The sequence below is a fragment of the Pseudorca crassidens genome, chromosome 3 (assembly GCF_039906515.1).
Source record: "Pseudorca crassidens isolate mPseCra1 chromosome 3, mPseCra1.hap1, whole genome shotgun sequence".
In the NCBI taxonomy this organism is placed as follows: Eukaryota; Metazoa; Chordata; class Mammalia; order Artiodactyla; family Delphinidae; genus Pseudorca; species Pseudorca crassidens.
In genome coordinates this window covers 159,948,248-159,971,271 of record NC_090298.1, presented here as the reverse complement: position 1 = coordinate 159,971,271, position 23,024 = coordinate 159,948,248, and the positions used below count along the sequence as shown (strand labels likewise).

Below are 23,024 nucleotides of genomic sequence, written 5' to 3'. Positions count from 1 at the left end.
CGCCCATCACTTCCGACCCGGCCCCGTCACCGCCCCCTGCCGCTGCTGGGCGAAACCAAGTGTGAGGGGAGGACAGAGAGACGCGCGAGCAGGAGGCGCCCTCTCTGCCCACAGCCACGCTCTACACGGCCCAAGGCCACCCCTCTTGTAGCTTCGCAATATGGCCTGGTCGGGGCGGGGGCGGGGGGTTTCGACTTGAAGAGCCGGCCTTTGAGTTGAAGGCGGGAAAATGGCGGATACCTCGGGGCGTGGTGCTGGGTGAGTCGAGGCACCGTGGGTCTGGATTTATGGGTGCCAGCTGGAGGGCCCTGGTCGAGGGCTGGGGACAGAGGGGCAGCAGAGTTGGGGAGGGAGGGTCCTTGGGGTGAGTCCGGATCTGACTCCTCCAAGAACCACCGAGGATGCGCAAGTTCTGGGAGGTGGGATGCGGCCTTGCGCATGCTCGGGAGCTTGGGCTCAGGACCTTACAGCGAGTTCGGGTCCCTGGTCAGCCGTTTCGATCCGGGGCGATGTCAGGCGAGTGGCTTAACCTCTCTGTGCCTCGCTTTCCTCCGTCGCGAAACCGGACTGTTGACGCCGCCGTTCGGTTTTGTAGGCCTAGTGTGAGGCTTAAGAGCGTTTAGAATAGTGTCTGGCCCCTAAGTGTGATCCGTCGCTATTACGATTACCGCTTTGTAGTGGGTAACTGCTGGACCACTGAAGTATCTCCTTTCATTCTCCCACACGCTTTTTTCTATTCTCCCCATTTACAAAGGAGATGATGGAGGCTTAGGGAGGGAAGGTCATTTGCCCAAGGGAGACGTCGAACAATGACCTGGTGCCGGGCGTGATTCCTGGGCTTTGTTCATTCTGCCGATGTTTATTGTGCCTGTGCGAATTAAAATTTAGTGGGCCATCTGAAATCACTTGTTTACTCCACAGCCCCTTGACCTAACTGTGAGATTGACGTTAGCCTCTCCGAGGTTCAGGGGAAGTACTTGAGGCTGGAATATATGTAGTGACACCCCTCCCCCACCCCGTGTCCCTGCAGGTTTGGCCTTAGTCCATTTGGTTTGGCTCCAGAGCCCTGGCTGAGACCCCAGAGGGAATCCTTGCTCTGTCTGTTTCCAGTTCTGAGACTCCCCAGGGGTGATCTGTATAAACCTTGGGTCCTTGTCTGGAAAACAAAGATAAAAGCAGGCTAACAGTCAGGTATTTGTACGGTGGGGAGGATTCCATGAGGGAGTAGAGCAGCTGGCACCCAGCCAGCATTTGTTAAGTTGCCTCTCCCCACTGTGGCTTGGAGGTGCCCCCCAGCATGGCCTGGGTCTCACGTTGGAGTCCCCAGAGCCCACTACACAGAAGATGGCTGCAGTGAGCTGAGCAAGGGGACCACCACTGCTGTCTCCAGTGGAGCCCATCTTGTGACGACAGCAGGATTTACAGCACCCAGACCCCTGCCTGGCATCCCGCTCGCCCAGACTGGACACCTGGGAGGCATCCCCGACTCTCCCACACCCACCGGCTGACTAGTCAGTGATTCCTACTTCATGGGACCCTCTCCTCTATCATGTCAGGCTTCATTCTTTTTTTAAATTGAGGCAAAATGCACATCACGTCAAATGAACCGTTGTAAAGCGAGCAATTCGATGGCACTGAGACATTCACAACGTTGTGCAATCACCACCTCTACCTAGTTCTAGAACATTTTCATCAGCCCAGAAGGAAACCCTGTGTCCATTTGCAGTCCCCCCCATCCTTCATGCTCCTCAGTCTGCTCCTGGTAACCACCAGTCTGCTTTCTGTCTCTGTGGATTTGCCTGTTCTGGACATTTCATATCCATGGAATCATACACCACGTGGCCTTAGTGCCTGGCTTGTTTGACTCAGGATAACATTTTTGAGATTAATTCGTTTCAGCATTGATAACATTTTTGAGATTAATTCGTTTCAGCATTATCAGTACTTCATTCCTTTTTAGGACTTAATAATATTCAGGGTCATTATTTCTTTTTTATTTACTTTTGGCTGCATTGGGTCTTCGTGGCTGCGCGCGGGCTTTCTCTAGTTGAGGCGAGCAGGGGCTACTCTTCATTGCGGTGCGCAGGCTTCTCACTGCAGTGGCTTCTCTTGTTGCGGAGCACGGACTGTAGGCGCGCGGGCTTCAGTAGTTGTGGCTCACGGGCTCTAGAGCGCAGGCTTAGTTAGTTGTGGCGCACGGGCTTCATTGCTCTGCGATGTGTGGGATCTTCCCGGACCAGGGCTCGAACCCGTCCATGTCCCTTGCATTGGCAGGCAGATTCCCAACCACTGCACTACCAGGGAAGCCCCAGGGTTCGTTATTTCTTGACAGGAGTTTTGCAGCAGACTTCCGTCCCACGCTCCCGATCACTCTTTCACCATGCCAGGGGTCCCCCAACATTGACAGTGTTGACATCTGGGGTGCGATCGTCTCTGTGATGGGGGCCGTCCTGTGCCTTGTAGGGTGTTGAGCAGCATCCCTGGTCTCTACCCACCGAGCCGATAGCAGCCCCCTCTGTTGTGACAATCCCAGGTGTCTTCACACATCGCCAAATGTCTCCTAGGGGTCAGAATTGCCCTCAAGTGAGCACCCCTGAGTTATTTGTCTGACAAATATTTATCACGTGCCTCCTGTCTGCCAGGCTGTTAGGGACTGAATGTTTCTATCATCCCTCACCCCCTCCTCAAATTCAGTCTTCTCCAGCTAAGCCATAGGGCTGATCAGTTCCAATTTCTGCATCATTCTTCTCTGCGCCTGTGCCCTTGGTCTTGGTGATCCCTGTCTGGGAATATCCTTCCTCATGTGCCTGAGCAAATGGTTCTTTGTCACTCACCCCCAATCCCCACCCCTTTACCTGTCTGGAGTGCTCGCTCTTCACGCTTTGCCTGATGGGAAAATGCTGGTCATCCCTCTCAGGGAAGGAGCTTTGTCTGCTGTTCACCTTGTATCCTCAGTGGTATACAGCTGACACACAAACGCCCAACGAATTAATGAGATCGAGACCTTTGAAATTCGGCAAAAATGCTCGCTCTTCTCACGTAGGTGTTGTCCCCAGGTGACGGGGCTGGGGCTCCGTTTTCCTCCTGCTATGGAGGTGGCCCCACCTCGCAGAGATGGGTATTGGTGGTGGGTGCTGGGACTGGGCTGTCCCGAGGAAGCCCAGGTTCCTGGCTGGCTTCCCTGAGCTTTCTATCCAACTGCATTAACAAGACCCCCGTTTTCCTCTTTTAGGAAGCCTTCTGCAGGGGGTCCCAGTACTCCTAGCGGTGCTAAGACGAGAGGAAGAAGAATACAAGGTGAGTAAAATTGGAATCTACCCTTTGAAATGGAATCCACTGGAATAAAAAGTGATTTTTTCTTTCCCCCCCAGTAAGTGCTTTTGGAGAAGAGAAAAACAGACCAGAGCAGGGGAGCTGGGGCTTTACCCGCTTCTAGTCACAACTTTGGGGACCCCAAGTCTGGTTACCCAGCCCTGCAGCCAGGGGTGTGGCAGGACCTGGTGGGGGTCATCTAGGGCAGTGGGCCCTTCTGGCCATGGGGGTCACGGGTTGTACCCAGGGCTCATCACTTGGAAGTGTGGGTGAGGAGAGTGTGAGCTGAATTCGTTAGGAAACATCAAAGTCTGTTTCTTCTCAGTAAGCGCGTCAGACCCTTGGGGATGCCCACACATCCGATGTCTACCTGTGCGTCCGGGGTCACTGTCAACAGCCCCCCTTGACTCTTGGCAGTGCCCAGTTTGGGGCTGTAGACGCAAGGATCTCCCGCGTTGGATCTCAAGCCTCTGTTATGATGAAGTATTTTTTTATGCCTGTGCACTAGTGCAGGTCTCAGAGAACTTGAAGCAGAATTCCGGTTCCAAATGACTGGAGGTTTATATGTTATAGCATCACAGCATCGCTGGGTGATCTGGTCTGTAACATCTGTTGTATTTACACAGGGTCTAGTTCTTGGACGCAAATTATATCCTTCATTGTAACATTGCTTCTGTGGAAAATCTACCACTGTTGAAAACAAACAGGTGCCTTCTAGTTTTCCAGAAACTTGAAACTGCTTTTCAACTGTGCAAGGAACCCAGAGCCTCCTTCCTACCCTTTGCTGATGGTATTAGAAAGACCCAATGCAGGATGGTCTCCCCCCCTTGGAACTGGGGGTGTCCTTTGCCCCAATCCTTCACTGGACATCCAGCGGCAGACCCTAGGTGGGGCTCGATTCTCTCCCCTGGACCCCGCCTGGTCCTGGCCTCAACCCCTAGGTGCCTCCTGCCTGAACGTCTGAGCCACTTGCCCTGCAGGCACGGCTCATCCCTGCCTGGGGCACGCCCGGGGCAACCAACACCTCCGTGTCCAGCTCCAGGCAGCCTGTGAACTGTTGGTTGTACCTCTTTTCCACTCAAGCTTGCGGCTGCAACCCCATCTAAAGAAAGATGCAAATCCGGGCATGAAGGTGATATGGTTGAAATCCCAGTCTTGGGACTGAACTGTCAAGGCAGGTGACACTGACCACATCACTCTCTCTAGTAAAAAGGGAGACCCCTGAGCTCTGGGGGCACCTAGGAAAAGTGCAGACTCATGCATCTGACACATTGCTGAGCACCTCCTCCCTGCGAGGTGGTGGAACGTGGCAGCAAGCAAAACAGACAAGAATCCCTACCCTCAGGGGGCTTGCCACCCCGGACACAGGCGGTGAATCAGGAGACGTAAGGAGACACAGGGTGTATTGGACAGTGACAGTTGCTGTGGATAAAACAGCAGGATGGGGGTAGCTTCTGGCCTAAGGGAGGGGCTGGGCCGAGCAGAGTCGTGAAGGCGGCAGGGGTGGCATGTGCCTGCTGGTTGGAGGAACAGGTGACATGGGACCTGCAAGGTGTCTGGAGGCACTCACCCTTCACCAGCTAATGGACCCGGAAGACAGCCTGCTGCAGCTGCCAGAAGGCCAGTCAGCCTGGAGGACAGAGTGTCTCAAGAGGGAGGGTGCAGGGCTTCCCTGGTGGCAGTGGGTGAGAATCCACCTGCCAATGCAGTCGACACGGATTCAAGCCCTGGTCCGGGAAGAGCCCACATGCCACAGAGCAACTAAGCCCGTGCGCCACAACTACTGAGCCTGCGCTCTAGAGCCCACGACCCACAACTACTGAGCCCGTGTGCCTAGAGCCTGTGCTCCACAACAGGAGAAGCCACTGCAATGAGAAGACCACGCACCGCAGCGAGGAGTGGCCCCCGCGCGCCGCAACTAGAGAAAGCCTGCATGCAGCAACGAAGACCCAGTGCAGCCAAAAATAAATAAATTAAATAAATTAAAAAAAAAAAAAAAGGAGAGTGCAAGTGAGCACTGTGTGCAACGCTGCCGCTGGCTCAGAACGAGGACTGAGAAGGGGCGGGTGGGCATCAGAGCAGGGAGATCTCCGTGGTCTGGATGAAAGGAGTTTCTTTGGTGCCGTGGTAACTGTGAGAGCCAGGCTGGGGTGTGGGGGGGGATTCAAGGGAAGGAGAGAGGAGAAGAAGAGGATCCGCCATGGCAAAGGGGAGCAGAGAAATGGGGGAGGGGAGGGGAGGGGGGATGAACAGTGTGACCATTGGAGAGAGGAAGTGGGGTGATACAGGGTGGGGCAGGGGGAGAGGGGTTGCCAGGGCAGTTTCCTAACGGAGTGAGGGCTGGGCTCTAGCACCCAGAGTTGGGGGGTTGGTTTTACCCCAAAGCACAGAGGTCGCTCCACATGGGGGGCCCAGGATATGGCTCTGAGGTTGGGAGGCAGCTAGATGCCCAGGTGGGAGGATCTCCTGGGGCTGCTTTTGTCTTCCCAATGAAGTAGGAAACAGGTTACCAGCTGACCAGAGGGATGGCCCGGTGTAGGAAGTGGGCGGGAGGGTCTGGGAGAGGGGTTGGGGGATCAGAACAGAGGACTGTGGATGATCACAGGGGCTGCAGCGAGAGCCCCTGGAGGTTGGGGGGACACATGTGTCTCCTTCACACACCTTCAGCGCCCCAGGATCAGGATGGAAGGGCACCTGGGGCTGGGCTGTCACCAAGGGATACAGCCGTGTCCAAGAAGAGCGTCAGTGCCTAGGGTGTCTCAGGAGAGTGGTCCTGAGCTAGGTGAGGGGGGTGGGGGATGTGAAAGGCAGTACCATGAGTGGGTCATAGATGGGCTTGTGGGGGAAGGGCAGTTGGGGTCATGACCACAGGGAGTGAGTTGGGGAGGGAAGAGGAGGAGAGCAGGTGGCCATCTTTGGAAGATCTTTCTTCCTTTCCCTGCCCTGCCCCTGAGTCCACTTTCTGTTTTGAACTTTGGCACATATTTCTGATCTTCCTTGATCGTAGCTCCTGTGGGTCTCTGTGTCTCCGCTTCTAGCCCTGGTGCTTGTATACAGCAGGTATCCTATAAATGTTCTTGCATACAGTAGGTGTTCCGTATATGTTCTTTTTAAAAAGCTTTTAAAAGAGAATTTATTATTTATTTTAATTTATTTTTGGCTGTGCTGGGTCTTTGTTGCTGTGCGCGAGCTTTCTCTAGTTGTGGCAAGCAGGGGCTACTCTTCATTGCAGTGCGTGGGCTTCTCATTGCGGTGGCTCCTCTTGTTGTGGAGCACGGGCTCTAGGTGTGCAGGCTTCAGTAGTTGTGGCACAAGGGCTCAGTAGTTGTTGCTCGTGGGCTCTAGAGTACAGGCTCAGTAGTTGTGGCGCATGGGCTTAGTTGCTCTGCGGCATGTGGGATCTTCCCGGACGAGGGATCGAACCTGTGTCCCCTGCATTGGAAGGCGGATTCTTAACCGCTGCACCACCAAGGAACTCCCTCCATATATGTTCTTGCATACAGTAGGTGTCCCATACATGCTTGAGGCTGAGCGGGGAGGGCTGATAGCACCCGGCTCTCGGGGTGGGGGGTGGGCATCCTAGGTGCATGGTGGGTCCTCACAGTCCATGTCATAGTTTTATTATAAACCAACAGTGTGTCCCCCACAGGTGGAAGAGTGGTTGAGTCCCGGTACTTGCAGTATGAGAAGAAAACCACCAAAAAGGTAACATACAATGTACGTTTGAAACAGTTCTGAACAGAGTTCTGATGAACTTGGAATTCTGAGACAAGTCACACCGGCCAGGCACAGCCTGGTCCTGAAAGAAGCATTTTGGGGGCTTGGTCCAGTTGCCTTTGGGGCTGTCATGCCCTTCGTGCCAAGGCAGGAATCTCTGTCATGTGTGGCTGGTCACTTTGAGAATCTCTTTTGCAGAGCCATGATCTCTGGTGAATCATAAAATTATTCCTGTCTCTCAACCCGGTAATTCCTTTCTGGATTCTGTCCTGAAACAGTTCTGTCTAATGCCTGGCACGTGGTTACCCAGCCTTGGCCTGTATTGTAAAAAAATACCCGTAGGGTTTTAGAGAAAGGGTTTTAGGGGAAAAAAGACATGGCTGAATCACCCAGTGTTACAGGAAGAGTTCAGTGAACTAGCCACACCACAAAAACCATGAAACCATTGAAAATGTTGGCATGAAACACTTAACATCTTGGGAACCTGCTTTGTGTGATGTTTAATGAAAATAATCATTAGATTACCCAATGACATATTTTGTTTCAGTGTGTATGGACGGATAGTGTGGTGAAGGTTGTGTTATTCCATTTTCCAAATCTTTGTTTATGATAAAGTTTAGTTAAATATTAATTTCTGCTGCCTTTCTTTTACTCTGGTAGGGTGAATGGCAGGTTAATGTGGCTTAAGATTTGGCTTGAAGAAAAAGGATACCTTTATGCAAACTGATACGCTTCTTGGAGTGACTTTGTTTTTTAATGGACTTTATTTTTTTAGAGCAGTTTTAGGTTCAAAGCAAAATTGAGTGGAAAGTACAGAGATTTCTCATACACACCCCTGCCCGCCCCCTCACATGCGTAGCTTCCCTGTTGTCAACATCCCGCCGCAGAGTGGGGCATATTTACAATCGATGAACCTACATTGACACATCCTTACCCAGAGTCCGTGGTTTACAGTATTGAAATGATTTTCAACAGAGAATACTAGTCCACACTTCATAATTTTAACGTTGCCTGGCAAACTTGGTTACAGCACCCCCATGTGTTTGCATGTTCTAGTATTTTAGATCTTTAAGAGCTTCTCCGTTTTCTTTTTTTTTCATCTTTTAAATTAAGGTGTAATTTACATAGAGGAAGTGTCACTCTTCAGCGTACAGTGCTCTGAGTTTTGAAAAACACATCCAGTCACAGACCCATCACAGTCAAGATAGAGAACACTCTGTCACCACCGCCCCCCACTCCAAAGTCCCCCTGTGCTCCCATGGAACCAGCCCCTCCCCACCCCAGGCAACCATGATGTGTTTTCTGTCCCTGTAGCTTTGCCTTTGCAGTAGGCTCACTTAAAAGGTGCCACCCAGGATGCAGACTCTTGCAGTCTGGTTGCTTTCATATAAAGGTCCCTCCCTCCCTGTCGTTGCCTTTTATAGTTAGTGCTAGTTCCTTCTGATGGCTGAAGAATATTCCACTGTACGGATGGACCATAGCGTGCACAGCCACTCCCTGGCAAAGGACATTTGGTTTGTTTCCCGATTTTGGCAATTATGAATAAAGCCACCTTAAACATTCCTGTGCAGAATTCTGTGTGGATGTGTTTTCATTTCTCCCAGGAGGGGAATTGTAGGGTAAATGTCTGTTGGACTTTGTTATTAACTGCCCAGCTGGTATCCAAAGTGGCTGCCCCTTTTTACATTCCTATGAGCCACAGAGGAGAGTCAGTACTTTAGGACTGAAACCATTCTAGTGGGTATGAAGTGGTATCTCATTGTGGTTTTAAACTGCATTTCCATAACAACTAATGATATTGAGCATCTTTTCATGTGCTTATTGGCCAGTCCTATATCTTTGGTGATATGTCCTTTCAAATCTTTTGCACACTAAAAAAAAATGAGGTTGTTTGTTTTCTCATTTTTGAGTTTCGAGGGCTCTTTCAATATCTTAGATACCAACTCTTTATGGTGATTTGCAAATATTTTCTCCCAGTGTGTGGCTTGGCTTTCCATTCTCTTAAGTGTCTGGTGAGGAGCAGAAGTTCTTGATTTTGATGAGGTCCAATTTATCGATTTCTGCTTTTATGAAATGTGCTTTTGGTTTCTTCTCTAAGAAGTCTTTGCCTTACCCAAGACCATAAAGATTTTCTCCCATGTTCTCTTCTATATGAGTTTAGGTCTGTGGTCCATTTTGAATTAATTTTTGTATCTGGTGTGATGATGGAATTAAAGTTCATTTTTAAGTGTATGGATGTCCGCTTGTTCCAACACCATTTGTTGAAATGACTTTCCTTTCCCTGTTGTATTGTCTCATCACCTCTGTTGGAAAGCAATTGACTATATATGTATGCATCATTTCTGGACTCTATTCTTTTCCATTGTTCTACATGTCTATCTTTAGTCCATTTCCATACTGCCCAGGTTACTTTAGCTTTGTATTATAGTAAGTCTTAAAATTGGGTTGTGTGAATTTTCCCACTCTGTTCTTTTCCAAAACTGACTCTTCTAGTTCCTTTGCCTTTCCATATGAATTTTAGCCTTAGCTTGCCATTTCCTACCAAAACTTCAGGGATTTTAATTGTATTGAATCTATGCATTAGCTCAGGGAGAATAACATCCTAAAAACACCCAAGTCTTTCAATCCATGAACATGGTATACCTCTCCCTTTATTTGGTCTTAGATTTTTTTCATCAGTGTTTTTGTAATTTCCAGCATACAGACCTTCCCCATGTTTGCTTAGGTTTACACCTAAGTACTTGGTGTTTTTTTAGTGCTATTATGCAAGGTACTATCTTGTCTTTTCTTTCTTTCTTTCTTGAAGAAATTTTGTTTGTTTAGAAATAATTCACATATAACATTATATTAGTTTTAATTTTATTTATTTATTTTTAATTTTTGGCTGCATTGGGTCTTCGTTGCTGTGTGCAGGCTTTCTCTAGTTGTGGGGAGTGTGGGCTACACTCCGATGTGGTGCTTGAGCTTCTCATTGCGGTGGCTTCTCTTGTTACCGAGCACTGGCTCTAGGCACTCGGGCTTCAGTAGTTGTGGCTCACGGGCTCTAGAGCACAGGCTCAGTAGTTGTGGCACATGGGCTTAGTTGCTCTGCAGCATGCGGGATCTTCCCAGACCAGGGATCAAACCCATGTCCCCTGCATTGGCAGGTGGATTCTTAACCACTATACCACCAGGGAAGTCCCAATACTAGTTTTAGAGGTACAACATAATGATTCAATCTTTGTAAATATTGCAAAATGATCATCACAGTAAGTCTAGTTAACATCCCATCACCGCACAGAGTTACAAAATTTTTTTCTTTGCTCAGAACTTTTACATGGTACTGTCTTTTTTTTTTTTTTTAATATTTATTTATTTAGGCTGCTCCAGGTCCTAGTTGCGGCATGCAGGATCTTCGTGTGGCACGTGAGATCTTTAGTTGTGGCATGCGGACTTTTAGTTGTGGCGTGCAGATTTCTTACTTGTGGCATGCAGACTTCTTAGGTGTGGCATGCGAACTCATAGTTGCGGCGTGTGAACTCTTAGTTGCGGCATGTGTGTGGGATCTAGTTCCCCGACCAGGGATCGAACCTGGGTCCCCTGCATTGGGAGCTCAGAGTCTTATCCACTGGACCACCAGGGAAGTCCCATGGTGCTGTTTTTTAATTTCAATTTCCAAAGTTGTTCATTGCTAGAAATATCTTTTTATGTTGACCCTGTATCCTGCAACCTTGCTAAACATGTTAGTTTTAGTAGTGTTTTTTAGTATGTTTTGAGATTTTCTATGTGAAGAGTCATGTCTGCAAGAAGAGAGTTTTATTTCTTCTTTTGTAACCTGTTCGCCTTTTATTTCTTATTCCTAGACTTCCAATGGGAGGTTGAATAGGAGTGGTGTCTGTACATCAAAATATTCTCATTCTTTATAAGGTCTTGTTTTTGCTTTTTTAATTTTATTTTTTGGCCGCGCCACGTGGCTTGTGGTGGGATCATAGTTCGCTGACCGGGGATTGAACCTGGGCCTTGGCAGTGAAAGTGCCGAGTCCTAACTACTGGACCACCAGGGAATTCCCTCTTTTTGTTTTTATATTGTTATAATGGCTTGCTAGCTCCATGCACTGCTTGCTTTTTTAATAAGTTTTGAAGATTAATACCTGTCCAAAAGCTTTGTTTTTTCTGACAACCGGAGTAATATGTTCTCTTTCCTAAACTGGCCAGTACTAAAAATTATGCAGAAAATCAGTCATCTGTAATCTGCCATGTCAGAGATCATCACCAGCAAACATTTTGGTGGTTTCCTATGTTCTACGCATGTGAGGGTATCCTTCTGACAAAATTAGTTCATCCTGTATGTATGCAATTAAATGTCAGAACTCCTTGAATCTATCCCTTGCCTCAAGGTAAGAGCAGATGCAGACCTTGCAAACTGCAGAGGGGCCCCTTCTCGTGGAAGGAAAGTGTCTTGTCCCCTGAATGTCATATATTCCCCTAACAGCCTCCTGCAGCAGATGCATTAAAGGCCAGTGGGAAGATGCCTGAAGGTGGAAGAAAACCCAACCCACTCCAGAAGAGCAAAGGTACGTAAAGATGGAAGGAGGGTGAAACAGCACTGAGGCTTAGGAAGTGATGAGCGTGGTGGTGAATTTCGTTTTTAAGTATGCAAGTTTAAGACGCCCTTTCCTTTCTGCAAAGTATGAGGAAAAGGAGCTTGGCAGAGAGTTTCAGCATAAAGACAGATTTGGGGCATATGAAGATCTGAAGGGGGTTGGCAGGGGAATGGGGGGGAGTCATTTCCTTTCTATATGACCCCAGAGAAGAGCCACATTGCCATCATGGTGCTCCCTTGGGGCACCAGTTCCTTGATCATGTGACTTTCCCCACCAGAGCTCTGAGAGCAGGACTTTCAGAGAGGGTATGAGACCTCATTTTCCTGCCTCTCACTACCTTGGGTTGGGTCTTCCTCATAATGGTCTCCCCATACCCCTTCTACTAGAAGCTTTCACCAAAGTGATATGAAAAACTTTCAGTTTTTCTGGTTGTAGACATGATATGCGTTTGTTATTAAACAAAATTGGAGAATGTAGCCCAGAAGGGCGGAAACTCACTTATGATCTACCACTCAGACCATCGCTGTTGGTATATTTGCTCTTCGGTCCTAGTCAGTGTGCTCATTCTAGAAGTCTGGGAAGGCTCCTCTCCAGAGTAGTACTTCACCCACCTCCTCCGGTGCCTGCTTCACCAGCCGTGGTGGGCAGCTCTTCTTTTGCATAAGAGCGAGTCACAGAAAGCAAAATTGTTTCTCGGCCTGCAAACCCTCATTCAGAATGGTGACAGTTTTGCGTCCCATAGTGGAATACTAAGTATGTTCTTTTACAGGTTAGATTTCCTGCTTTATTATTCAGATCAAGGGTCAGCAAAACTTTTCTGAACCAGTGGTTAATATTTTAGGCTTCGCAGGCCAGGGGGTCTCTGTCATAGAAACTTAACTCTGCCTTATCGCAGCGTGAAAGCAGCCACAGACAGTGTGTACACAAATGGGCGTGTCTGTGTCCCAGTTATTTACAAACACAGGAAGTGGGCCGGATCTGGCCTGCATGCTCGAGCTCGCTGATCTTGGCTTGCATGTTTGTCAGAAATTGTGCTGTTCCTTGACCCAGGCACGATTGAGAAGCAAGCACATGGAGCTGGAGCCGGCCTTCTAGTCTTTTCTCATGCAGTTGGGTTGAAGGCCATGTGTGAAGCTGGGAAAGCTGGCATGGCCAGAGGGGTCAAAAACTGGGCCTGCCACATTTAAAAATCAGGGTTCTCAGGACTTCCATGGTGGCGCAGTGATTGAGAATCCGCCTGCCGATGCAGGGGACGCGGGTTCGTGCCCCGGTCCGGGAGGATCCCACATGCCGCGGAGCGGCTGGGCCCGTGAGCCATGGCCGCTGGGCCTGCGCGTCCGGAGCCCACAGGCGGGAGAGGCCACAGCAGTGAGAGGCCCGCGTACTGCAAAAAAAAAAAAAAAAAGAGCAGAGGGCAGAACAAGTATATCATGTGTTATTAGATTCTTATACCCTGAACACAGCATCTTTTATTTTTTATTTGAAGTATAGTTGATTTACAGTGTTGTGTTAGTTTCAGGTATACAACAGAGTGGTTCAGTTATACATACATATATATATATTTTATACACACACACACACACACACACACACACACACACATATATATTTTTCAGATTCTTTTCCCTTATGGGTTATTACAAAACATTGAGTAGAGTTCCCTATGCTATACAGTAGGTCCTTGTTTATCTGTTTTATACATAGTGGTGTGTATATGTTAATCCCAAACTCCTAATTTTTCCCCCCCTTCCCCTTTGGTAACCATAAATTTGTTTTCTATGTCTCTGGGTCTGTTTCTTTTTTGTAAATAAGTTCATTTGTACACAGCATCTTGTACTTAAACTAAGCAGAAAGCCTTATTTGTATCTTTCAGTTATAAAGACTGCATCTCTTTTCTAGTTCTACTTTAAAATATATTCAAGTTGATGGGTGGGAATTTCCAAAGGTTTTTCAGCCTTCTCTACTGCTCCCTCGTAAGAAACTGAGTTTTTGGAAGCAGGTGATATTGTACAGAAAAGTTAGCTGCTCCCGGCCTTAAGTATGGAGTATCTTGCTGACTGTGCTGACTTCTGGGGATTCTCATTGGCCCCACAGACAGCAGTGGAACTGGCAAAGGTGACCTGCAGTCTACCTTGCTGGAAGGGCATGGCACTGCCCCACCTGACCTGGATCTCTCGGCCATTAATGGTAAGTCACTGGCTGTACCTGTCCTTTCCCCAGCTGGGGGTTGCAGTGCATGTCTGAGGGCTCCCAAAATATGCTCTTCTCACCTTAAAAACACTTTTTTTAAAAAATTGAAGCATAGTTGATTTACAATGTTGTATTAGTTTCAGGTGTACAGCAAATTGATTCAGTTATACATATATATATCTATTCTTTTTCAGATTCTTTTCCCTTATAGGTTATTACAAAATATTGAGTATAGTTCCCTGTGCTATACAGTAGGTCCTTGTTGGTTATCTATTTTATATACAGTAGTGTGTATGTGTTAACCCCAACCTCCTAATTTATCCCCCCCTCCCCTTTGGTAACCATAAGTGTTTGTTTTCAATGTCTGTAGGTCTGTTTCTGTTTTGTATAAGTTCATTTGTATCATTTTTTTTTAAGATTCCACATATAAGTGATATCATATGATATTTGTCTTTCTCTGTCTCGCTTATTTCACTTAGTATGGTAATCTCTAGGTCCATCCATGTTGCTGCAAATGGCATTATTTCATTCTTTTATATGGCTGTGTATATATACCACATCATCTTTATCCGTTCATCTGTTGATGGACATTTAGGTTGCTTCCATGTCTTGCGTATTGTAAATAATGCTGCTGTGAACACTGGGGTGCATGTATCTTTTCAAATTATGGATAAAACGCTTTTCTTGATCTTAGACAAAAGCGTGGTCCGAAAGACTCCACAGTTAGAAAAAACAATGTCAAAGAAAGCTGAGTCATCATCATTTTCTGCCTTGAGGAAAAAGAGCCCAGTAAGTCTCTGAAATGAGAGGGAAGCCACTATAGCAGGTTGGCTAAATCTGCCCTGTGCCACGTGCCCCTCGAAACCCGGGGACTCCAAGAATAAACAAGCCAGCTGTGCCTTTTAGAACAAAAACCTTACCCATCCTTAGAGGATTTGCAGTTTCAGTTTCCCCAGCTACATGTACAGGAGGGGATACAAATGCAGGATCATGTGAAAAATGAGATTGAGGCCTTGTTTGCCAGTGCCACGCTAGGGAAGGCACTAGGCCAGGCCCTGTTCACGGCAGGGAGGGCGGCCAGGCTGTGGTCTCACCCAGGTGGGAACCCCAAGTCCTGGTTCTGGCAAGGCAACAAGTTGGTGGGTGCCCTTCAGCTCACGCTTGACAGCCCAGCTTGCAGGAAGGGACCAAACCACCTTCCTTTTCACAGAGGACTCGAAAGACTAAATGAGCAAATAGAAACGAGTCGATACACAGTCTAGAATTGTTGAATTACTGATTGGAAAAAAGTACAGACAGGTTAGGATTCTGCCCCTCCCCGGAAAGAGAGCTGGCTTTATACCAGTTCACGGGGAACCAGCAGTGCCTTTTTCTTCTCCTGAAGGATCTCTCCGAAGCGATGGAAATGATGGAATCCCAAACACTACTCCTGACTCTGCTGACCTTGAAGGTGAGGACGGAGCCTCCTGCACGCGTGTCGTGGGTGGAAGGGTGGCCACCGTCAGCCACCGAGGTGAGGTCGCCTCTGGCCTGAGCTTTTGTTTTGCATTTCCCAGATGGAAAGTGGTCTTGCTGCATTCGAAGAAAAGGCAGAAAAGAATTTATTAATAATGTGCAAAGAGAAGGAGAAGCTCCAGAAAAAAGCTCACGAGCTGAAGCGCCAATTTCTCCTCTGTCAGAGGAAGCGGGAGCTGGCAGACGTCCTGGACGCGCAGGTCAGGGGTGACCGCAGCCTCCAAGAGGCGCATCCTGGCAGCATTGTCCCACGGGGGTGGGGGTGGGGTGGTTGGAGGGAGCCTTTATTGTGAGCGTTGCTCCTCGCCTGGCTCTGACTCTGTGCCCGGCTTTTGACACCACTGGGTGTTGCTACGTGATGGTTTATCAGAGGACGAGGCGGTAATGTCAGAACCAACCAGCAAGAGGGCTCTGTCCCTTCAACACACATGGGCATGTATTCTGGTGACTTGTATCCTGAGACTTGTGCCCAGTGACACAGATGTACTCCAGACCTGCCCATTTGGGCCAGGGTGCTGGTGGGAGACATGGGCTTGGTGCTGTGTGGTCAGTGCTGGGACGGGAGTGTCCATGCTAGGGAAGGTCACAACGAATCGTGGGAACCTAGAAAGGACCGATCAGGGAATGGGGCTCCTCACCCAGTAAGGATGTATCCTGGGGCCGCCATAACAAAGGACCACACAGAGTGCGCGGCGGCTTAGACAATTGACATGTGTTCTCTCTCAGTTCTGGAGGCTGTAAGTCTGAGATCAAGGTGTCTGCAGGGTTGGTTCCTTCCGAGGGCCACGAGAGAAGGATGTGTCCCAGCTTCTCTCCTTGGCTTGTCGATGGCATCTTCTCCCTGTGTCTCGTCACCTGGCTCTCTCCCTCTGAGTGTCTGTCTCCACATTTCCCCCTTTTGTAAGGACACCTGTCATTACTGATCAAGGCCCAGCTTAATGACCCCCCCTTAACTGAATTACCTCTGTAAAGTCTCCAAATCAGGTCACATTCTGAGGTGCTGGGGGTTGGGATGTCAACAGAGGAATTTGTGGGGACACAATTCAGCCTGTAACACCCAGCATGTACACATGAGTGTGCCCAGCAGCCCGGCCCTAAGCTGAGAACAGAGTCCCTATCCTCGTGGAACTCACAATAGAAGGGAAGGGAAAGACAGTCAAACAAATGAATCCTTACAACCCCCAGACGGCGTGTACAAGGGAAAAGGGGTTGCCGGGCATGGCCTTGGTGGGGGGCAGGCATGTCAGCTCAGTGCTCTGAAGCAGGAGGGCCCAGCCCTGGAACAAGCTGGAAGGCGGACACATGTTCCTGGTGAGGAGACCCAGGCCACCTTACTACTGGCCAGGCTATCTTCGGGGCACCTGGGAGTGAGGGGAGAGCCCACTGCACCGTTGGAAGTTTCTCTGGGAGACCTGGCAGAACAGTGCTGTGTCTTAACCTCACAGGTGCCTGCCATCTGGTAAACTTCTGGCGAGGTGAGTGCAGGGCCTCGTCCCACAGGCTCCTTCCCCTTCTGCCTGCAGATCGAGATGCTGAGCCCCTGTGAGGCCATAGCCAGCTGCTTTAAGGAACGATACAAGACATTTGCGACGGCCTTGGACACCACGAGGCATGAACTGCCCGTGAAATCGGTCCACCTGGACGGAGACGGGCAGTGCTTCTTAGGTAGGAAATGGGGCAGCTGCCTGGCAAGGGGTAGGATGAACCTCCCTGTGTATGCTGGCATCTCCCGTGTCCTGGGCACCTTTATCCGTTCGTGTCAGGTCATAGGCCTCCTCTCAGGTAGACGGCGCGTACCCCATCAAATGGCAGAAGACGCAGGGGGCCAGCAAGGCTGCGGTTTGTGTGGGGTCATGCCCTGAGTAAGGACTGTGTTGGGATTTGAACCTAGGTCTGTAGGACCCCCGCAGTGATTTCCCGTCCTGCTGAAAGGCGTCCTGGGAGCCTGCAGTCTCTACAAAGGTGCTTTGGTGGCTGGGGAACAACAGGGCCACCGACCCCAACCCTGTCCTGCCTTCTAAGCAGAGCTGAGAGGGTCCCTTTCCTGTATAGGGTTCCCACCTAATACTTCACTTGAAGAAGGCGGCAAGTGTGAAGAGGGCCATCCTCTATCCTAAAATTCTCTTTAGAACAAGTATTTTCCCCAAATAAGTTTTCAGCTGCCCTACGGTTTGGTCCTCCCTCCCTCCCTCCCTCTCCCTCCCTCTCCCCGCCTCCCTCCCTCCCTGTCTCCCGTACCCCACCCTCCCTTCCTCCCTTTCTTTCTCTGAAGTATAGTTGATTTATCAATACAATGTTGTGGTAGTTTCTGCTGTATTGCAAAGTGACTTAGTTATACACATATAGACATTCTCTTTTTTTTTGTATTCTTTTCCATTATGGTTTATCACAAGATATTGAATATAGTTCCCTGTGCTATATAGTGGGTCCTTGTTGTTTATCCATCCTATAGATACTAGTTTGCATCTGCTAACCCCAGCCTCCCACTCCATCCCCCCCGCTGCCCCTTGGCAACCACAAGTCTGTTCTCTGCGTCTGTGAGTCTGTTTCTGTTTCGTAGATAAGTTCATTTATGTCATATTTTAGATTCCACATATAAGCGATGTCATATGATACTTGTCTTTGTCCGGCTTACCGCACTTACTATGATAATCTCTAGGTCCATCTCTGTAGCTGCAAATGGCATTATTTCATTCTGTCTTATGGCTGAGTAGTATTCCATTGTATATACATACCACACCTTCTTTATCCATTCATCTGTCCATGGACATTTAGGTTGCTTCCGTGTCTTGGCTATTGTAAATAGTGCTGCTATGAAGATAGGGGTGCATGTATCTTTTTGAATTATAGTTTTGTCCAGATATATGCCCAGGATTGGGATTGCTGGGTCATATGACATAGAGTTTGGTTATTTCTAAGCAAAGTTCTCATGAGCCACCTGGACGTGTTTAGCTTGATTTTACTGATGTAAAATCAAGCCTTTTCCAACATGAAATAGTATATGTATGAAACGGGACCTTGAAAAATGAGCCATGTTGAACCATCATCTGTGTCTGGGTTTCTAATTTTATAATTATGGCAACCAACTGCACGTCTATATCTCTTGGTCTCCATCTCTGATAAATGCCCTAGATAGTTGCCAGGAGTTGGAATTGGGGACTGTTTGAGTTTCCTAGAGCTTCTGTAACAAAATACCACAAATCAGGTGGCCTAAAACAACAGAAATTTATTCCCTCCCAGTTCAGGGGACTAGAAGTCCGAAATCAAGGTGTCATTGGGGTTGGCTTCTTCTGGAGGCTCTAGGGGAGAATGCATCCCCTGGCTTTTAGTGTCCTGGCAATCTTGGCTCATGGAGCATTCCTTCAGACTCTGACTCTGTTTTTTCTTTTTTTTATTAAGCTTTTAAAAAATATTTATTTATTTTTGGCTGCATCGGGTCTTAGTTGTGGCACATGAGATCTTTTCGTAGCAGCGCATGGGCTCTTCATTGCGGTGTGCAGGCTCCAGAGTGTGGGGGCTCTGTAGTTGTAGCTCTCTAGTTGTGGCTTGTGTGCTCCTTAGCTGTGGCGTGCAGGCTTAGTTGCCCCGCGGCACGTGGGATCCAGGGATCGAATCTGCGTCCCCTTCATTGGAAGGAGCATTCTTAACCACTGGACCGCCAGGGAAGTCACCAAGCTTTATTTTATTTTGGTATTGTTTTTTGTTTTTTTTAAATTTTTATTGCAGTGTAGTTGATTTACAGTGTTGTGCTGCTGCCTCTGTCTTCACATGGCCTAGTTTCTGAGCGCCTCTGTGTCTAAACTGCCCTTTTCTTAGAAGGACACCAGTTATTGGATTAGGCCCCTCCCTAATGACCTCATTCTAACTCCGTTACATCTACAAAAACCTCATTTCCAGTTAGGTCACCTTCACAGGTACTTGAGATTAGGACCTGAACATGTCTTTTTGGGAGGACACAGTTCAGTCCCCTGGCAAAGAAGATATGTGTTTGTAAGAACGCTTGTAAGGTTCCCCAAGTGTTATAATTTACAGCTGGGACATGTGCTGGACTCGGAGAGATGCTGGCTTTGTTAGAGCGGGGGGGACCCAGCGCTGTTGCAGGCGGCTCTCTGCTGGGGGGGCGTTGGGGGCAGAAGTGCTGGGAACCGGGAGTGGGAACCATGGGTTTGTTCTTAAGTTACTCCTAGACCAGATCTTCTCTGTCTTTTGGATTTGCTTCTGTTGAGGACACCAGTGCACCATTCCAGGTATGTTCCGATGACTGCCTAGATGGCAGACACGCATGGCCCGCCATCTCAGAGCCCCGTGATCTCAGGCAAAGGGGCACAGAGGCAGTACCAGTGCACGAATATCCTCCTTCACGACCCTTTCTGCCTTCGAGCTCATCACGATTCCTGCATAACATGAGAACATTCCAGCAAAAGGAGAAAAATACAGTCAGCCAGCCAGCTCGTGCATCCGTTGCTTGGGGCACCTTGAAACCATGACTGAAAACGCCTTTTCCCCTCCAGACAAGTTGCAGGGGGAATTGACGACCACATGCCATCTGCTGGGAGAACTTGGCATCAGCAGCTCAGAAGAAAACGCGAAGGCCTTGGACCTGCTGAGGGAACTCAAGGAAATGACCCAAAAGAAGGATCTGGAGCTCCAAAGGTATTACAGAAAATATTTTTTAAAAAAGATAGTGCCCCTCTCCCCGCATCTCCTCGTCGGGCAGAGATGGGCTGTTGGCGGCTGCCCTGTGGAAGGTGTGCTGTGTTCCGGAGGGTGGGCAGCTCTGGTGTTTGCAGGGGCCGAGGGTACGAGGGTCCAGCGAGGCAGGGAGAGGGGAATGGGCAAGATGCCTTCAACCCAACCAAAACTCCTGTGCTCGTTCTTGAGCAGCCAAAATAGAAAGGGGCGCTCACTTCCTTGGGGTAACACAGCAGTTCAGGGGCCCTCAGATAGTTTTTTGACGCTCTGTGTGGCTCGTGAGGTCTTAGTTCCCCAGCCAGGGATCAAACCCAGGCCACGGCAGTGAAAGCACAGAGTTCTAACCACTGGACCGCCAGGGAATTCCCAGGAACTTCTTATTGATGTATAAGTACATATAGAAAAGCCACAGATTGTAACGGTACAGCTCAGTGGCTTTCACTACCGGGCACCCTTGTGTAACCAGTGCCCAGGTCCACTCAGCCCATGTCCAGCCCCCGAAAGCCACCCGGTCCCCTTCTGTTTCTCCTCCAGGACATTTCTAACCATGAGGCTTTCTTCCACCTCTTCCAAAAAAGAATCTAGTTTTCTTCTCCCTTACGATGCCAAATGTACTTCCCGAGGTGCCTGAGAGGTTTGAAGGTACTCATGATAAACGCCACCTGCTGTGGCATCTCCCTCATCACTCTGTGCCCCGGGACGGAATCAGACACGCTAAAGTGTTCTAGATGGCCGGGGTCACGGGAGTGAGCGGGGAAGCACGCTTGTTCTGTGCTGAATTCCCCACTGCTGTTTATCTTGTGTGGTTGCTGGGGGAGCTCCCCGTTCATGGCTCTGCCTCCCGCTCTTAGGATGGTTCCTGTCAAGTGTTGATACTCCCTAAATAGTTGTCGAGTAAACAACTCTTTTCTTTCACACCTGCCCGGTCCTGCTCTCAGGGCTTCCCTGTTTGAGTTCTGTTCAGACAAAACTTATTCACCGCCGCTTTCCCACGAGCCCGAGGAGGGTCACCCTGAACCTCCCCCCGCCCCCGCCCCCCGCCATGGCAGCTGCGAAGGTGCTCGGGCACAGAGGGTGAAAAGCTTTCATCATCGTCTTGTTTCCACAGGAGCTTTACCCAGGTTCTGGAACTCTCCGCCGAGGCGAGTAAAGAGGCAGCCTTAATCAACCAGGAGGCCTGGGAAAAGGCCCAGGGCCCCAAGGCCACCAGCCAGTGGTATTTCAATCCTGAGGAGGCCACTGGTGGGGAAACTCAGGGAGAGCTAAGGAGCCTGCTCCTTTCGGGCCACGACGAGCCGTGAATCCACACGCAGGCTGTGTCCCCAACCGGGGTGGGGACCTTCCTGCACACCATGGGGAAGGAAGCACGTCCTGTGCCCCTTGTTTTGGGTGGGGAGAGGGGGTGGACCTGCAGTGACCCACATATGATGTTCTGGAAACTTGAGCACTTTATACACTTAGCCTAGCCATATAGTTATTGTTTTGTAAGATAATCCCGTTTGATAATTTAACAAATAAAACTGTTTTGCAGTTGAGCCTTGGTTTCTCTGTAAGGGGCAGTGGAAGGTGCGTGTTGTCCCAACTTATTCCAAAGAGCTGGTCCTGAGCCTCAGAACCTCACAGACATCATGAATCCAGCTGACCCTTGCACACTGTGGGTTTGAATTGCCGGTCCACTTATACATGGATTTTTTCAGTAGTAAATACTGTAGCACGACACGATCCATGGTTGGTTGAATCCACGATGTATAACTGCGGCTACGGAGGGCAGACTATAAGTTCTATGCAGATTTTCGACTGCACAGCCCCTAACCCCCTGTTGTTCAAGGGTAAACTGTATTTCACTTTCAAGATGATTTCATGTCCTTTAGTCACAGGGCAGTTCTGTTCAATAACCCACAGCAAGTTCAGAGCTGGCCCTCAAATGGAAATTCCCCATCCAGTCCAAAGTCCCAGTGGCCATCCTTGGGGGACGCCTACGCGGTTTTGCCGTAGCTGCGATCTACACTCCATTCGGGACTATGGCACAGAGGATTGGTCCAGCCCACGCTTGGGCTTCTGTCTACACCATGTGGGCCCTGGCAGTCTTCCTGGTTCCCATGGAGCATTCCTCCGTTAACATCTACCAGTTCCCATCTACAAGCAACTTTTTGACACGACACCCCATCCACTATCAGTAGTTTCTTGGTTCGCCCGCCCGCATGTCATGTGGATTACCTTCCCGGTGACCAGAGGCTAAGAGGCGCTCTGTTGTCCCCACATAACTTTTCCCTTCGTGGGCTGGTGGCCAAAGCTCAGATCTATAGAAATCTGACCTTGCTCTGGCAGGAAGGTGTGACCCAACATTCTCTTTACTTTCATTAGAGCTACTGCTCATAACAATAGCCAGAGGTTAGACTTCACCATTTTTCTTGTTTGTTTGCATTTCCCTAAGCACCAGTGGAGTTGGATCCAGCTCTACGTTTCAATGGTAAATTTTATCTTTAACTGATGGCAGCTAAGCTGATGTTCACCCAAGAATCCAAGGTTCCTCAACCCCCCCCAACTTTCATCCTTTCTCTTCCCAACCCCCGTGTTTCCATGAACCAGGGCCATTCTAACAAATCCCACCTTCTCTGACCTCAGTTGTGTGGTGGTTTCTGAGTTAGTGTTTAATGGGGACAGAGTCTCAGTTTTGCAAGATGAAAAGTCTGAAAAAGTCTCAGTTTTGCAAGATGGTGCTGGTGGTTGCACACCCATGTGAATATTCTTAACACCAGTGACCTGTATGCTTAGAAATGATTACTACGGTACATTTTCTGTATTTCTTACCACAATAAAAAAATGTAAACGATGGGGGGAGAGTAATTATTCATAATCCAGGAAGACAGGAGAGAAAACAATAGCAGAAGAAACTTCAATCCATGTGTATGGTGAAGAACTAACCTTGCCTAAGAGAAATTGGGCCTTTGCTGTCAGCTCTTAGGAGGTGACTTCTAGGCCCCTGGAATGTTCTGCTGGATAGGAGTATCTGTG

At 48.9% G+C, this 23,024-nt stretch overlaps 1 protein-coding gene across 2 annotated transcripts; it reads left to right on the top strand.

Moving 5' to 3' along the window:
- Positions 1 to 50: 50 nt before the first annotated feature.
- HAUS8 (HAUS augmin like complex subunit 8) lies at positions 51 to 21,544 on the top strand. Of its 2 annotated transcripts, none has more exons than XM_067733127.1 (11): positions 51 to 258; positions 3,233 to 3,297; positions 6,962 to 7,029; positions 11,501 to 11,582; positions 13,707 to 13,799; positions 14,497 to 14,591; positions 15,187 to 15,252; positions 15,359 to 15,517; positions 16,841 to 16,982; positions 19,829 to 19,970; positions 21,118 to 21,544. In XM_067733127.1, exons 1-11 carry the CDS (start codon positions 230 to 232, stop codon positions 21,308 to 21,310), a joined length of 1,134 nt encoding a protein of 377 aa, XP_067589228.1. In that variant the 5' UTR covers positions 51 to 229; the 3' UTR covers positions 21,311 to 21,544. The 2 variants fall into 2 exon arrangements, with proteins under 2 accessions (XP_067589228.1, XP_067589229.1); XM_067733128.1 differs by having other exon boundaries at positions 53 to 258; positions 6,962 to 7,017.
- Positions 21,545 to 23,024: the final 1,480 nt, after the last annotated feature.